The sequence below is a fragment of the Macrotis lagotis genome, chromosome 1 (genome assembly GCF_037893015.1).
Source record: "Macrotis lagotis isolate mMagLag1 chromosome 1, bilby.v1.9.chrom.fasta, whole genome shotgun sequence".
In the NCBI taxonomy this organism is placed as follows: Eukaryota; Metazoa; Chordata; class Mammalia; order Peramelemorphia; family Peramelidae; genus Macrotis; species Macrotis lagotis.
The window spans coordinates 499123219-499139865 of record NC_133658.1 but is presented as its reverse complement, the minus strand read 5'-3'; the positions used below and the strand labels follow the sequence as shown (position 1 = coordinate 499139865).

General features: G+C 35.9%; 1 protein-coding gene across 1 annotated transcript in view; it reads left to right on the top strand.

Annotated features, from left to right (window-relative positions):
* CHAF1B (chromatin assembly factor 1 subunit B) overlaps positions 1–6317 on the top strand; it is a 31144-nt gene extending 24827 nt beyond the window's left edge. Inside the window, exons 8-13 of the mRNA XM_074213939.1 lie at positions 436–505; positions 588–670; positions 1539–1701; positions 3055–3489; positions 5402–5496; positions 6015–6317. Coding sequence (XP_074070040.1) covers positions 436–505; positions 588–670; positions 1539–1701; positions 3055–3489; positions 5402–5496; positions 6015–6127 — 959 coding nt within the window. The 3' untranslated portion in view covers positions 6128–6317. The remainder of the gene's footprint in view (positions 1–435; positions 506–587; positions 671–1538; positions 1702–3054; positions 3490–5401; positions 5497–6014) is intronic.
* Positions 6318–16647: the final 10330 nt, after the last annotated feature.

Below are 16647 nucleotides of genomic sequence, written 5' to 3'. Positions count from 1 at the left end.
CCTAAAGAGGAGAGAGTCCAAGAAAAGAGGACTAGGAAGTAAGAGGTATGGATCTAGTTAAAGGGTCTGAGTAACAGGGCACTAGGAACAAGATTAGCATGAAAGCCTTTTTGAGGCAGTTGTTCCCTCTATATGCTCCTTGCCTATACCAGCATTGGTTACCTCAAGAGTCAGTAGATTAATCTGAGAATCAGGGAGTAAGAATACTAAGCTGAAGTTGGAGAACATTAAAGGGAAAAGAAAGTAATTGCACATTACCCCCAATCCCCCCAGTCTTAAATGTAGTCTCAAATTGAAGAATCTTGTTCTAGAGCATAAGCCAGTCTTTAGTGGAAAACAAAGGTCAATGCTATTGTTTTAAAGTAGTTTAATTAATGCAGGTTTTATTTTATTTTTTTCTGATAATCTTTTCTTCTGGTTGTGTTGTCTTCATAGCTGGTTGTGTTGAGTCTGGTGAAAATGTAACAAATACAACTTATGTTTTCTCCAGGAAGAATCTTAAAAGGTATGGTTTATAGATAAGCATTTAAAAATCTTTTTATGCAGTTACTGTTGCTTTTTTTCTAAAATTATGATGGTTCCTTTAGGCCTATTGCTCATCTCCCATGCCCTGGAAAAGCAACACTTGCCGTCCGCTGCTGTCCAGTCTACTTTGAATTGAGGCCAGTAGGTAATACAAGTAGTATACCAAAGGGAGTTGAAATAGCTCTCTGAGGCATATCACAATAAGAGGCTATGTCTTTTTGTTATTAGGAAAGATGAGTTTCTAGGGTTGACTGAAGGACAGAATTGAATGATTTTCAAATTCTGTGAACTTATTTTTAATTTTTAAGTTTTTCTTTTATTCCAATTACATGCAGAGGTTGTTTTCAACACTCATCCATTTGTGGGTTTTTGAGTTTCACATTTTTCTACCTCTTTTCCTTCTTCTATTCTTCCCATGCAGCGAACAGTCTTAGAACCTGTTTTTTTAGGCTAGTTATTTTGCAGTTTACCGTTCTAAATATTTGATAAGGGAACTATTTGGTTTTTCATATGTAATAAGTATAAATTTTTTATCCGTGAGATTTATTCGTGTTTCCTTTTAGCTTTACTAAAGTTGCAGCAATAGTGTTTTGGTATTTTTCATCCATCTTCGAACCAATATGAATAAATGTTAAATAATTCTTTTGAGCACTAAAATGTCACCCCGAATGTAAGCTTCCTGAGAGAAGCAGTTGTTCCATTTTGTAATTGTGCTCTCAGTCCCCAACAGTGTCTAATATAAAGTAAGTGCTTAAGCATTTACTTATTGATTGATTGTTCCTTAATCTCATTTTTCTACTTCAAGCAAGTTCTATCCAAGTTATTACAATTTCTTCATGTCATTACCTGACTCACCAAAGATCAAAAATGCTTGAATATCTATATTAGTAATTAAAATACTCAAAACCAACTTTCAGTCAACTTCTCCTAAATGAAACTCCTGGGTTGAGGTTTCTGTTTTGGCAACTTGCCTATCATTTCCTTTTTTCATGACTTTTTTTTTTCTGCTTTAGATAAAACATCACAGGAATCAGGACTGGAACTAATTGATCTACCCTACCGGTTGGTATTTGCCGTGGCTTCCGAAGATTCTGTGCTTTTCTATGACACTCAGCAATCCTTTCCTTTTGGTTATGTGTCCAACATACATTATCATACCCTGAGTGATATTTCATGGTGAGTTAGTGGAGGGAAGGGGACTTTTTAACTCTTAGGTTTGTTTCTCTCTCTATTTTCTTACCCTCAAGATATAGTATTGATGGAAATATATCTGTTTTTTAGCAAAATGTTTTATCCTATTTCCCACTGCCCTGGGGGTTACCCAAGACATCAACCACTTCTGTTTCCAGAAGTTAGTGGACTAGATTAAAGAGACTCCGCAGAGGAGATAAGTCATATGCTAAGGTAGTAACATGTGTTTTCTGTGTTTCCCTACCTGATCTTTTTTGTCTCCTTTGATCAATGATGAAGGTTGACATATAGTCAACATAAAGAGTGTCCCCAAAATCTTAGTGCAACTTTAAGCTATTAAAACTATTTAGACTATTTCTATTTAATGTTATTATATGTAAGCTATTAAATTTAAGTTATTTGTTAAATTTAAATTCTACTAAAGCTTAAAACTGCTCTAAGATTTTTGGGATATCCTATACTATAAGATCAAATGAGATGACATATGTAAAGCGTTTTGTAAACTTCAAAGTGTTACATAAATATTTATTATTATCATAGTTATTATTTTTGTACTGGGAGAAGTTCTTGGGTACAAGAATGTCTTCTTTTCCCTATTCATTCTTATTTTTTTATTTTGGAAGGTAAAAAGTAATTTGCCCAAGGTCACACAGCTAGGTAATTATCAAGTATCTGAGGCCAGATTTGAACTCGTTTCCTCCTGACTCCAGGAAGGGGGCTCTAACCACTGTGTCATCTAGCTACTCTTCACTCTGATTTTTTTTTTAAGGATCTTAATTTTAATAGGAAGCTACTATATAGTTTGCTATAGTTTGAGACCTATTGCCATAGAAGGAAATGTACAGATAAACTAAATAAAATCATACTCCAAATAATAATTATCTTTCTAACACATTGAGATTTACAGAGTACTTTCTTCACAGCATGACTTAGATAGTACAAGCAAATATTATCTCCATCTTCCCTGATAAAAAGATTTGGGCATAAAGAGGTGAAATGAATTATCCAAGGTGATACAGGATTAGAACTTAATTCTTGTAGTTGAAAGTCCTTTTTTCATCTAAAATTTAATTTTGATTAATCAATCCTTTAAAATAAAAATGAACACATTTAGATCTTTCTTCAAGATTTAACCATGATTTTCCAGATTATTCATTTATTTATCTAGGTGAAATCTGAAAACATAAGGCAAATTTTGTAGGGTTTAGATTTACCCTTGGTAAATAAATTTGGCAGTATCTTGGCTTTTAAGTTTATTTTCAACTTCTTTTCTCAGCAAGTAGAGCAGCAAGTTCCACTAAACACTTATTTAATTTCTTCCCTTCTTTGGAAAAAAAGGTCAAGCGATGGGGCTTTCCTAGCCATTTCTTCTACTGATGGGTATTGCTCCTTTGTGACATTTGAGAAGGATGAACTTGGAGTGCCTTTAAAGGAGAAACCTATTTTAAACATTAGAACTCCTAGTACAGCAGAGAAGAAAGCCAAGAATTCGATATCCCGGGTGATATCCCCAAGCCCGAGGTCAGTAGAAGGAACCCCTACTAGCAGAAACTCAGATTCAAACAATGCTGCCACACCCCTTCAAACAAGGCAGTCCCCGTCTCTGACAGGGAGCAAGGACTTGCCATTGAGTCCTCTTGGAAACAGAAGCTCCCTGAATCTGCCCTCTGAAGAGAAGAAAACTCCACAGACGTGTAGTCAGAACTTGAAGTCGAGCCAACCCCGGAGGATTACTCTGAATACCTTACAAGCCTGGAGTAAGACAACTCCCCGGTAAGAAAAACTCAAGCCAATCCAGAAAATTGTAATTATAAAACATCAGGGAGAGAGGTGGAGAAGATACATGCCAGCAAAAATGATAATAAATACTGCTAAAAAAAGTTAGGTTTTTGTAATGAAGATGTTTCAATGTTTTAGGAGATGTCAGTGCTTTGTGCTCTAGTTCTAACAATTTATCTGTGACAACTAGCCCTATGTACCAAGTGCATTCAGCTGCCCATGAATTATAGCTGTGTAGCCAATGTGCCTGGCAGAAAGGTCTCTCATGGGAGCACTGCCTCCTAAGGCAACTCCATTCACTTGTGGCTATCTGATTGGGAAGAGATTTGAGCCTGGTCTGCCTTTTTTTTTTTTTTCAGCTGCTCCCATTCATAGCTCCTAGTTTCAACAAAGTGGGACTCATCAAAGCAACACTAATCTTTCTCCAGCTTGAAAATCCTCAGTCCCTTCAGTTGATTTTTGGATAGCTTGGTCCCAAAGCACCCTGTTTATTTTTATTCTGCCTCAGAATTCTTTTTAGTTTATTAATAAGTATGCCACTTAAAGTGTGATGGCTAAAACTGAACAAAATTCTAGAGATATGGCCTAACAAGGGGAACATATAGCAAGACTATAGCGCCCTCTTGTGTTCCATATATTTTGTCTCGCTTTTGATGTAGCCTAAGATTGCATTAATTCATTGATTTGTAGTAAGCTTGCATTTCACCAAAACCCCCAGGGTATGGTTTGGTTTTGTTTTTACACAAACTGTCCTTCTGCATGTTTTTTTGATCTACTGAGATCTTTGTAGGACCTTCTTGGTCATACATCAGGTGATTATATCTCTCCCAGATTTGTAGCAGCTTCAGATTTGATGGTACCATTTACTCCTTCATGTAAATCAGTATTGAATAAAGGGCTAAGGACAGCTTCCTGGCACATTATAAAGAGCCCTTCAAGTTGGCATGAAAAACTGACTTTTTATTCCCCCTAAAGGAATAGACCACTACTTTGCTTAATTGAGATGCTGGTAATGTAAAAAAGACAGAACTTCTTAGTTTGTACTTAAGGCAATGGGATTAACTGACTTGCCCAAGGTCATACAACTAGGCAGTTATTAAGTGTCTGAGGTTGGATTTGAACTCGGGTCCTCCTGACTCCAGGGCCAATGCTCTATCCACTATGCCACCTAACTTCCCCCCAATAGAATTTTAAGTAATAAGATTCTTCTTACTTTTTTCTGTATCCTTTAAAATCTTCATTTTACCTCTATATGTCATAGATAAATTGTTAGAACTAGATCACAAAGGGTTCATGTTCCTTCTTTCACAAATCCTAAGTTGGAGTGCTCTCAGATTCATAAATTTCCCCCAGTTTCTACTACTTTGTCACAACTGGGGCCAGTTCTCATCACTACTTTCTCCATTGTTTCTTGTAAGGCAAACAGGGTTAAGTGGCTTGCCCAAGGCCACACAGCTAGGTAATTATTAAGTGTCTGAGACCAGATTTGAACCCAGGTACTCCTGACTCCAGGGCCAGTGCTTTATCCACTATGCCACCTAGCTGCCCCTACTTTCTTCATTTTTAAAGAATGAAGTTATTAAGGCAAACTAGGAATTTATAAGCTTTTATTATAGACAGGTTCAGCCAATTTCCCCATCACCTAGTAAACTTCTATTCCAGGTTGTACTCTTCTCCCCAACTCTTTATATCATTTTAAGAATATTTGCATAATTCTCAGCTGAAAATTTCAACATATCTTACTGCATTATCTGCTTTTTTAAAATGATTAAATAACCATGCTGTTTCCTAAAAATAATGAAAAAAAGAATTTATTATCAGACATGAATGACTCAGAATGAATGCCATCATTGGATGGCATCATTTTCAACCATGTTCCCTATCATTTTATTTTTCTTTAATCTAGGAGAATAAATTTAATGGCCTTAAAGACAGATGCTCAGACATGTACTCCACAAGGCAACACAATTTCTAGCCCATCTATAGAAGTATGTCAGCCTGGTAAGTACATTTTAGTTGTTTAACTAAACCAGAGATAATTTTAATTCCATTGTGTTGAAAGTTAATATTTCTTTTTAGTTTTATCAGGTCTTCTAGTGATGAAAGGTTTAACTTCCTAAAATTGTCATACAGGTTACTACTTACTAGTTACCTATTAATAACTCAGCAGAGATTATGCTTGGACTTATCCCAGAGACTGACTTGCTTTCCCAGTTCCTTAGAGCTCTTATTTGCAGATGAGGTAGAGTCCATATTTATTAAGATTAGTTCTTTATTTGCCACTTTTATCAAGATGGAATTTATCCACACAATTCATTCTCTTGCTGATATTGAATTTGTTCTTGTTAAAGTTACCTCTAACTTTTAGTTGTCCTTAGTTTCTTCTCAATAGATAATTTATTAAGCACCTATTATGTGCAAAGCTTCGTACAAAAATTAAATAGTCTTTAGTTCCTCATGGAGTTTATATTCCATTGGACTTTTTGTAACTACACATTTTATGCTTCTCAATGATTTAGAGATACCTGAAGACACTCCTTGCAGTTCTCCAGAATCTAAACGCCTCAAGTTCAATGAAACACCTACTTCACCATCTTCTGAAAATGACAGGAACCATGGTTTAAGCAGCTGAAAGTCTAGAAGACTGGATTCTTGATGATCTTTGATTATCTAGTTATAGTATGACCAATGTCAGAGAAACCTTTGGATCTGATCTATGGAGTATGTGTCTTGTTCAACGTACAACCCAGGTGCAACAGGCACTGGAAGCATGATTTTAGTAGTAGAAGATACTGGCTTGTTCTGTTTGGTTTTTTTTTTTTCAGCAAATAACTATTCTTTCTATTTATCATGTTTTAACTCAGGAGAATGAAAGTATTTATCTATATATTAAATACCAGCATCATTCTCCTAAAGATGAACTCTAGACTTCTTTTAGCCATCTGGAAATCTTTAAATTGTTGTGAAAGTCCATGAGCTTTGTTCTTTATTTTGAAGCATTTTCTTAATAATAATAATAATAGAACTTTTCTTCTCTTCAAACAAGGAGAAAATAGAATCTCTTCTAGATTTAATCTTTTTGGATTTTAGAGTGCATGAAATACCTAGTAATTTAAATAGTTTTCACTTAGCTGGAAAGTTTTTCATAATTACTTTATTTGCATTTCAAAAATTATTTTAAATAGCCTGTCATGTATCTTGGATTTGTTTACCTCAGGCCTTATGACTAACAATAATAAAATGTTTTTTAAAAACTAAGGTTTTTTTTTTAATATAATACTGTTCAAGTGGGAAAAGTCATTGGATATTTTCTAATCTGGCCCGTATTTTTTTCCTTTTTTTTAAAGATTTTTGCAAGGTAGTGAAGTTAAGTGACTTTCCAAGGTCACACAACTAGGTGATTATTAAGTGTCTGAGGCTGGATTTGAACTCAGGTCCTCCCAACTTTCAGGGTTGGGTGCTCTATCCACTGTGCCATCTAGCTGCCCCAGACACTTCATTTTTTTTTAAAAGAATTATTGTTTTGTTTTTATAGTATAGATATTTACAGATTACTGCAACTTCATGAGAATTGTCAAGGTAAAATTAGAAACACAGTGAGTTCATTTGAAAATGCATAATTTCACCTCTGTTGCAGCCTCACTTTTATCTCAATAGCCTCACATAGAAAAGAAAACTATTTATTTCAACAAATATGTGTAGTCAAGGAAAACAAATTCTCTCACTGTTACACACAAATATATATATGCTTCATTTTGTACTCAGAATCTAAAACTTCCCTGTAAAAGAGAATATGTTTCATCCTGAGGCCTCTGAAATCATGAACAGACATTGTGTTGACCATGGCCACTTTAACTTTAAAGATGAGAAAAAGTGAGAGACACCCCCCCCCCCATGGGGAGTAATGTACTTGCTGATATGAAGAAAAACATTCCCACTGAGTTCTTGTGAGAATTACTTCCAAATGACACAGTCTTCACACAGAGATCTCAGAGGTTAAAACCTACTTGGTTTTTTGTTTTGTTTTGTTTTTTTATTTTTTGAAGGCATTGGGGGTTAAGTGACTTGCCCGGGGTCACATAGCTAGCCAATTATTAAGTGTCTGAGGCTGGATTTAAACAAAGGTCCTCCAGGGCCAGGTGCTCAATCTAAACACTGTGCCACCTAGCTGCCCCAAAACCTAGTTTAAGCATAGGTTTAGAGCTCAGGAAAAAAATAACTTAATCCCAGTAAGAGTTTTCAGGAGTCTTATGTAGTTTTCATTTTATCAGAGAGAGAAAAAGGAGACAGAATCTCACATATTACCCAAAGAAAAGAAAAAACAGTTTATGATGTTAGAAAATTGTGAGATTTCCACTTAAAGACTACATTTGGAAAGCTTATGGTGAGCTAGTTGAGTGGGAGGGATTTACGTGCCATAAGATTTCTACTGAAGAGCAAAAAAAAATGCATGAGAGTCTAAGCTAATTTTAGCAGCCCTCTAGAAAGGCTTTAGCTAACTTAGTAACATTCACAGCAAAAAAGTGATAGTTCTGTACCCCAAGTAATAAAGATGTAATAAAAAGAATTTTAAAAATCTAAAAATCTTTATGCAGGATATATAGGTGTAGTGAATATCAGAGTTTGGATTAGAACTAAGGTGTACAGAATCTAATTGTGGCTAGAAAATTAAGCAAAAATTTGTTTTAGGCAACCATGACTATTTATCACCTGCTATCTTAGGCTCTAAGTAAATTGACTTGCTCAATTGGTTGTTTTGGCCTTCATTCTTGAAGACCATGGTGTCAGAGAGGTGATGCCATGACATGCAAGTGAATTGGATTTAAGTGAGGAGGAGGTGCATTGCAAAGTTACCAGCTTCACTTTCTCCTCTAGAGCTATCTTGGTCCAGAGGCCAGGTAGGCAGGTAAATTGATTGCCTGGGTGTAAAGGAATGGAATAATTAGTTTGACTTTACCTCAGTATAATAGAGTGGGTTAACAAAGAGTCGGATGTGACTGAAGCAATGACAATGACAGATAGAGTAGAAATACTTTTTATAATTCTGGATACCAGTCACTTTTCATATAACCAGCATGAATGAAATGAGATGGAAAAATAATGCAGCAGGAACTTGACAGATTAAATGGCAAAAGGAATAAATACTTACAAAAAATAGCATCCTACAAAAATGAATGGCTGATGAATTCAATGGCCTTTGATAGTTGAGATTTTTCTATATCCTGTACTTCTAGCAACAATCAAGTCATGAGAAACTTGATTGTTTATTCCAAACAACTCATAAAATAAAAAATAAAGCTTACTCATTTGAGTAAACATATATGCAGCCTAGGGGTGGAAGTAACTTATTCTGGGAGTTATTGAGCTTGATTCTACACAATGTCTGAATATGAATCTGAAGAGTTTTCATCTGGAATACTTAACATGCAATATTCCATATTTAATGAGGAAAAACCTATGATGTTAACATATATGTGAATCTTTAAACTTCCTTTTTATGTTATGATAAGGTTAGTACAGCTTTGGGTAAGATAAGTCAGTTATTGAATGGAAGAAAGGTGAACAATCTAATTTAAGAGTAAAAGTAGAAAACAATTGAAAGCTCTTAGATTTAGAGCTGGAAAATAATCTTCATTTACAGATGAAGACATTGAGACTTGAAGAGAAGGAAAGTGACTAGCTTAAGATCACACAGTGGGTTAATGGAAATGAAGTTTGAAAAACAAAGGCCCTATGAATTGAGGTGTTTATAAGAAGTGGAAGAAAAAAATATTTCTTTTTTTGTTTTTTGCAAGGCAATGGGGTTAAGTGACTTGCTCAAGGTCACACAGTTAGGCATTTGAGTGCAGATTTGAACTCAGGTCCTCCTGACTCCAGGACCAGCGTTCTATCCATTGCACCACCTAGCTGCCCCTAAATATTTCATTGAAATTTTTTTTTCTAATATTCTCTAGCTTGAGAAACAGTAGTGACTTTTTGCATCAAGAAGACATGGGTTTAAGTCTACATCTGACAAATCTCTTAGGACTATTAATTTTAGAATAGTTGCTGATCTGCACTGATAGAGGAAGTTTCTCACTGTGTCCTCCTGTCCCTCCAAAAGTTGTAGATTAGTTTTTTTAATGCCCTCTTAAACTGATTTATATAATAGCAGCACTTTTACTACAAAATGCTTTGAGGTTTTTGGAAGAAAGGTATTGTTGCTTTGGATTGTAGCTAGGTGGCATGGTGGATAAAGCACTGGCCCTGAAGTCAGGAAGAGAAGTTCAAATCTACTCTTAGTTACTAGATATTAGCCATGTGACCTAAATTTTCTTGAATTCAGGACCATCTCCATCATTCTGATTCATAACTGGCTACTGGATGCAAAATGGCTCTGGAAGAGAAAGTGAGGCTGCAGAACCCCCCCACCCCCCCAATCCAATTCATGTTCTTGTCATGGCATTACCTCCCTGGTGTCATGGTTTTCTTCGAGAACAGAGGACAAACAATAAAACTGGATGACTAATAATATCATTGACTTCATATATCCTCAAGTAGGGTAATTCAGTTTTATAGGGTGATTTTAGACAGTAATGAATATTTATTACTTATTATCTTAGCTCAGGTAGATAGCAGGTAAATTGAATGAATTTAAAGCAATGAAAAGTAGAATTTTCATGCCTAATGCCACTCAGTTTTTATACAAGTAGGCATATAGATAATTTTTACCAGACTTCATTGAATAAAAAACTAACTTCATTATGATTATTTTCCTTTTTTACCTGGGTACACCTTTGGGTCAGAGGTGGTCCTTCACCATTGGTCTTTCAGAATTGCGGTTTGTACTTGTGTGAATCAGTGTAGAAGTCTTTCAGAATGTATTTCTTGGCACTGTTGATACTATAGTATAAATTGTTCTGGTTCACTCTGCATTAGTTTGTATAAGTCTTCCTAAGTTTAGAAGCCATCTTTTTCTTCATTCCTATTTTTAAAATATAAATTTTCACAAAACACCTGTCCTAGCAATTCAGTTTTGTTTTGTTTGTTTTGTTTTATCTTTTAAGGACTGGGTTGCCCCTGGGCTGTAATCACAGGGACTCTGCTCAATCTCACTACCAACCTGAAACTTTTGACCTGCTCTATTTCCAACCTCCAGTTATTTACTTAGGTGCCCTGGTAAACTCCACTCCTGGGAACACCAAATTAATGACAAATGTATTGTCTAATCAGCTTGGTTTACTGTAGCTCAACACACCTGAGCTAGAGATCTGCCAATTTTAGTTTCCTGGACAGCTGAGATCATAAGCCTGCCCCACCATGGCTGGCCCACAATGCTTTAAAAATAAAAATAGTGTCCACTGTAAATCCTGTGCACTTAGCACGTTTTTTTTTGTTGACATTTTATTAATTACACTACATTGGTACCTTTTCTGTGATTTTTCAAATCACACATGAACTTGGCTTAAAAATGTATTTCATAGAAAAACATCTGCAAAATTAAGACTAAAATAAAGAAAATACATATCACACACACACACACACACACACACACACACCCCTGGCCAATCTGCTGGAATGTTAGCAAGAATTCCTTTAATTTATTCTGTACATGAGCTTGATGAAGATACTAAGGAAATATGTGACTTGAGTCCGGCAACAGGCTGCAATGTTCAAAGTGATCATGTCTGCTAAAGGGAAGCTGATGTAAAAGTATCTGATAAAAATGATTTTAATTAACAGTGAACACTTCTTTTCACCAAGAACTCTCCATTCTTTTCCAGCTATCTTCCACCTTTGAAGCATTGCACTGAATATTTTTTTGGGGTAGTATCAAGATGATGTGGTATATTTTTACCATTTTTCTTTTACAAGGTAGTTTGGTGCTTGAGTTGTAATTCAGAGCCACATCACTGTGTAGTATGATCATAGTGAAATGGAAGTCAATTACCCTTTATTAAGCTGCTATTATGTACACTGTATTAAATGCTACGAATTCAAAGAAAGGTAAAAGACAATCCCTGCCTTTAATGAACTCAGTATCTAATGGGGAAGACAAGCTGCAGACAACTATGTATCAAAAATGAGAAGAGGAAAATTTATAATAATTGAAGAGGAAATAAAAGAAATTAAAAACTTCCCAATTATATTCTGACAAGACTGGTCATTTAGAAGGAATATATGAATACTCAAAAACACTATAAAATGCAAATTCAACAAATGAAGAAATAGATTAACCCATTTTTAGAAAAAAAGCTCTAAATAAACTCAAATTTTTTGTTTGTTTATTTTAGGGGTTTTTTTTTTGCAAGGCAAATGGGTTAAGTGGCTTTTCCAAGGCCACACAGATAATTATTAAGTGTCTGAGGCCAGATTTGAACCCAGGTACTCCTGACTCCAGGGCCAGTGCTTTATCTACTACGCCACCTAACTGCCCCCAAACTCTCAAATTTAAAAAAAAAAATCCTGGACCATTTGGATTTTCAAGTGAATTATATGAAACATTCAAAGAACAATTCCAATATAACAGAATTTGCAAATAAGAAAATAACATTCCATTTTCTTCCTACAATGTTGACATGGTATTGATAACTGAACAAGCAGACAAAGTAGCAAATGAAAATTATACCAATACTTCCAATTAACATTGGTGCAAATAACTACTTTTTAAAAATAATATATTATTAAGTAGCCAACAATATCATGCTAGAAAAATTTTGCACTATTACCAAGTTGGGTTTATATCAAGAATACAGGATCAGGGGGAAGCTAGGTGGCACAGTGGATAGAGCACCAGCCCTGAAGGTACCTGAGTTCAAATCCAGACTCAGGCACTTAATAATTGCCTAGCTGTGTGACCTTGGGCAAGTCACTTAACCCCATTGCCTTAAATAAAAAAAAGGTCATGAACTGATTTCAATTTTTCATTATTTCAAAGCCAATTCCAAGTCTATTGTATGTTGCTTCTCATACTATAGACACTTAATAAATGCTTTTCATAAATACACACATATTTGATCTTTTTAATTTTTAACATTTCAGATCATAAAAGCCTAAAAGAAAGATTAGTTGAAGTTAAAGATAGGCATTGCCTCTTCTGTCTAGAACCCAAAGCGATCAACAAGTTTCTACTTACATAGTTATAATGAAATGAAATAATTACTATCATTATAAAGCCCTTTTTACAACAACTATAATTGGGAGGAAGTTCTTTTGCCTTTTATATTTTCATTTATCTATAATCTTTTTTAAAAATTAAAAAAGTTATTTCATTTTTATTTTAAAATATTTTTAGTTCCAAATTCTTTCCCTCACTTAATCCTCTTCCGAACCCATTGAGAGGGCAGTACCCATTATGCATATTAAGTCATATAAAACGGTTTCATATTAACCATGTTAGGCAAATAAAAGGCAAGAAAAATAAAGTGAAAAAATATTCTTTGATCTCCAATAAGAGTCTTATCAGTTCTTTTTCTGGAGTTAAATAGCTTCTTTCATTATGTGTCCTTTGGAATTTTTATGAAACATTGTATTGACCACAGCATTCAAGTCTTTCACAGTTGATTGTTGTTGCTGTTGTTTCAACATTGCATTTATTGTATACACTGGTTCTGCTCAGTTCACTTTGTATCAGTTCATTTAAGTCTTTCTAAGTATTTATGAAATCTGCCTGCTCATGTTGTCTTTTTTTCTTATTTCTTGATTATGATTTTTTGGTTTATTTATTTTATATTATTACAACAATCTTGTTATGAGAGTAAACATAAACCCCTCTCCCCCACTAAGAAATGAGAAACTTCAAGAATAGTGAGAGAGAAAAAAAAAATGTGCTTCAGTCTGTGTTCAGATTCCAATCACTCTGTCTCTGGGATGAGTTGCCTTTATCATAAGTAGTTGCTTCAGTATTTTTCCCATAGTTGCTATTACCAGCTGTATTTTCCTCCACTCTATTCCTCCCTACTCTCATTTTTTCTGTCTCCTTTCACCCTTTCCCTGCTCAGAAGTGTGTTGTATCCAAGTACCCTCTCCCACAATCTTCCCTGTCTTTGATCACCTATTCCCACTTTCTTCCCCCCATTCCCCCTTATTCCATCCCTTCTCATTTTTCTCTAGGGCAAGATAGATTTTTATACCCTATTAAGTGTGTTTGTTATTTCCTCTCTGAGCCATTTCTGATGAGAATGAAGGCTCACTCATTCCCATTCTCCTTCCCCCATTCTACTCCATTGAAAAAAAACTTTTTCTTGACTCTTATGTGAAATATTTTGACTCCTTCCTCTCCTTTCTCTTCCTCCCAGTACTTTCCTTTATCACCCATTGACTCCATTTTTTACTATATTATACCATTGTATTCAACTCGTTCTTGTGCTTTGTCTACATATGCTCCTTTTAACTGCTCTTAAAATGAGAAAGTTCATATGAGTTCAACATCATTAAGTTCCTCATAGTTTATCCTTTTCATCCACCCCTTCTATGGTTCACCTGAGTCTTGTACTTGGAGATCAAACTTTCTGTTCAGCTCTGGTTGTTTCAGTAGCAAAGTCTGAAAGTCCCCTGTTTCATTGAAAGTGCATCTTTTCCCCTGAAAGAGGATGTTCAGTTTTGCTGGGTAGTTGATTCTTGGCTGTAAACCAAGATCTTTTGCCTTCTGTAATATCATATTCCAAGTTCTATGAGCCCTTAATGTAGATGCTGCCAGATCCTGTGTAATCTTGACTATAAAGCCACAGTAGTTGAATTGTTTGTTTCAAGCAGCTTTTAGTATTTTCTCTTTGACTTGAGAGTTTTGGAATTTGGTTATAATATTCCTGGAAGTTTTTCTTTTGGGATCTCTTTCATGAGGTGATCGGTGAATTCCATCAATTTCTATTTTATGCTCTGCTTCTAGGATCTCAGGGCAATTTTGCTGCATTATTTCTTGAAAAATGAAGACTAGGTTCTTTTCCTGGTTGTGACTTTCAGGTAACCCAATTATTTTTAAATTATCTCTCCTCGGGGCAACTAAGTGGTGCAGTGGATAGAGCACCGGCCCTGGAGTCAGGAGTACCTGAGTTCAAATGCGGCCTCAGACACTTAATAATTACCTAACTGTGTGGCCTTGGGCAAGCCACTTAACCCCATTTGCCTTGTAAAAATCTAAAAAAAAATTAACTCTCCTGAGACTCGCTCATTCCATCAGTGCAACAATCAGGGAAAATTTGGGGCTGTCTGCAATGGAGAATACCTTCTGCATATAGAGAAAGAACCATGGAGTTTGAAGAAAGACCAAGGACTATTACCTTTAATTTAGGGGGAAAAAACTTAGATCTTATTGTCTGATCCTGCTATCTCTTATAATTTATTTTTCTTCCTTAAGGTTAATGATTTCTCTCTCATCACATTCAATTTGGATCAACGTATACCATGGAAACAATGTAAAGAATGGCAAATTGCCTTCTTGTGGGGGCGGAGTAAGATTAGGGGAAAAATTGTAAAACTCAAATAAAATCTTTCTTTTAAAAAATGTATGTCTCCTGGATCTGTGTTTGAGGTTAGTTGTTTTTTCCAATGAAATATTTTATATTTTCTTCTAATTTTTGTTTGTTTTTATTTGGAATAGTTTTATTTCTTCCTGATTTCTTGCAAAGTCATTGGCTTCCTTTAGTTCCATTCTGCATTTGAAGGAGTTATTTTCTTTTTTTTCTTTTTCTTTTTTGCAAGGCAAATGGGGTTAAGTGGCTTGCCCAAGGCCACACAGCTAGGTAATTATTAAGGGTCTGAGACCAGATTTGAACCCAGGTACTTCTGACTCCAGGGCTGGTGCTTTATCCACTGCACTGCCTAGCCTCCCCTGAAGGAGTTATTTTCTTCAGAGAGCTTTTTTAAATCTCCTTTTCCAGCTGGGCAATTCTGCTTTTTAAGGCATTCTTCTCTTTTGCCTTTTGTGTTGCTTTTTCTATTTGGCCTAAACTGCTGATTTGATTTTCATGATTTTTCTGCATTGCTCTCATTTCTCCTCCCAATTTTTCCTCCACCTCCCTTAATTGCTTTTCAAAGTCTTTTTTGGGCTCATCCATAGGCTGAGCCTATTTTTCATTCTCTTGGAAGTTTTGGATACAGAAGCTTCAATTTTGTCATATTCTGAATCTTCCATGGTACCAAAGTAATTTTCCATGGTCAGATTTTTCTTTTTTTTTTTCTTTTGTTTGTTCATTTCCTCAATCTATGACCGATTCACCACATTTCCACAGCTTTGGGAGGTTTCTGGGATACTCCAGTGGGACTTTAATTCCTCCAAGGTCTTATGAGAGTCTTTGACTGCTTTCTTGATATGTGGATGACCACAGGCCCTCCCCTGTGCCCTGGAGTTGTGAGTAGAGTCCTTACTTGGCTATGGTAGTAGGGAAGGCCAACCCAACCTGAATTTGGGTGTGAGCAAGCAGTTGTTCCCGGTGATCCTGGGGCCAGGAGTTCTGGAAACCAACCCCTCTGCCAGGGACCCAGGCACCACCCCCAAGAGATCTATGTACTTGCCTGGCTGTGCTCACGGCAGCTTTTTCCACCCCCCACCCCCCATCCTGGTGAAGCAGACCTTTCCTGTGGAATTTCTAAGTTGTCTTGGATTGGGAAATTGTATCACTCAGTCTTTCTGTGGGTTCTGCCTCTCTAAATTTTGGCTAGAGTCATAATTTGATGGCTTTTGGAATTTGGAGGAGAATTTTTGGGAATTCCTGCCTTCATGCTGCCATCTTGGCTCCACCCCACAAGGATGGATTGTTTTTTTTTTAAGGTTTTTGCAAGGCTTGCCCAAGGCCACACAGCTAGGTAGTTATTAAGTGTCTGAGACCAGATTTGAACCCAGGTACTCCTGACTCCAGGGTCGGTGCTTTATCCACTGTGCCACCTAGCATCCCCCTGATGGATTGTTTTTAAAGATAATTTTGGCTCATTCTCTCCACCCCTTCTTTTCTCCTTTCTCTGCAAAGAGTTGCCTTGATTCTTGAAGGTCCTTGAACATTCAGAGAACTGAGAAGTTTGTCAGATTTCCTTGAATTGACAAGTGTGCATTATTATTTATCACTTAATATTGTTTGAACCTAACTTTATGTGACTAGAGACTATTTGTACCCAGAATGTCATCCTGACTACAGTAGCTCTTCAGAAATATTGGAAATGGCTAGAAGGGATTTTGGG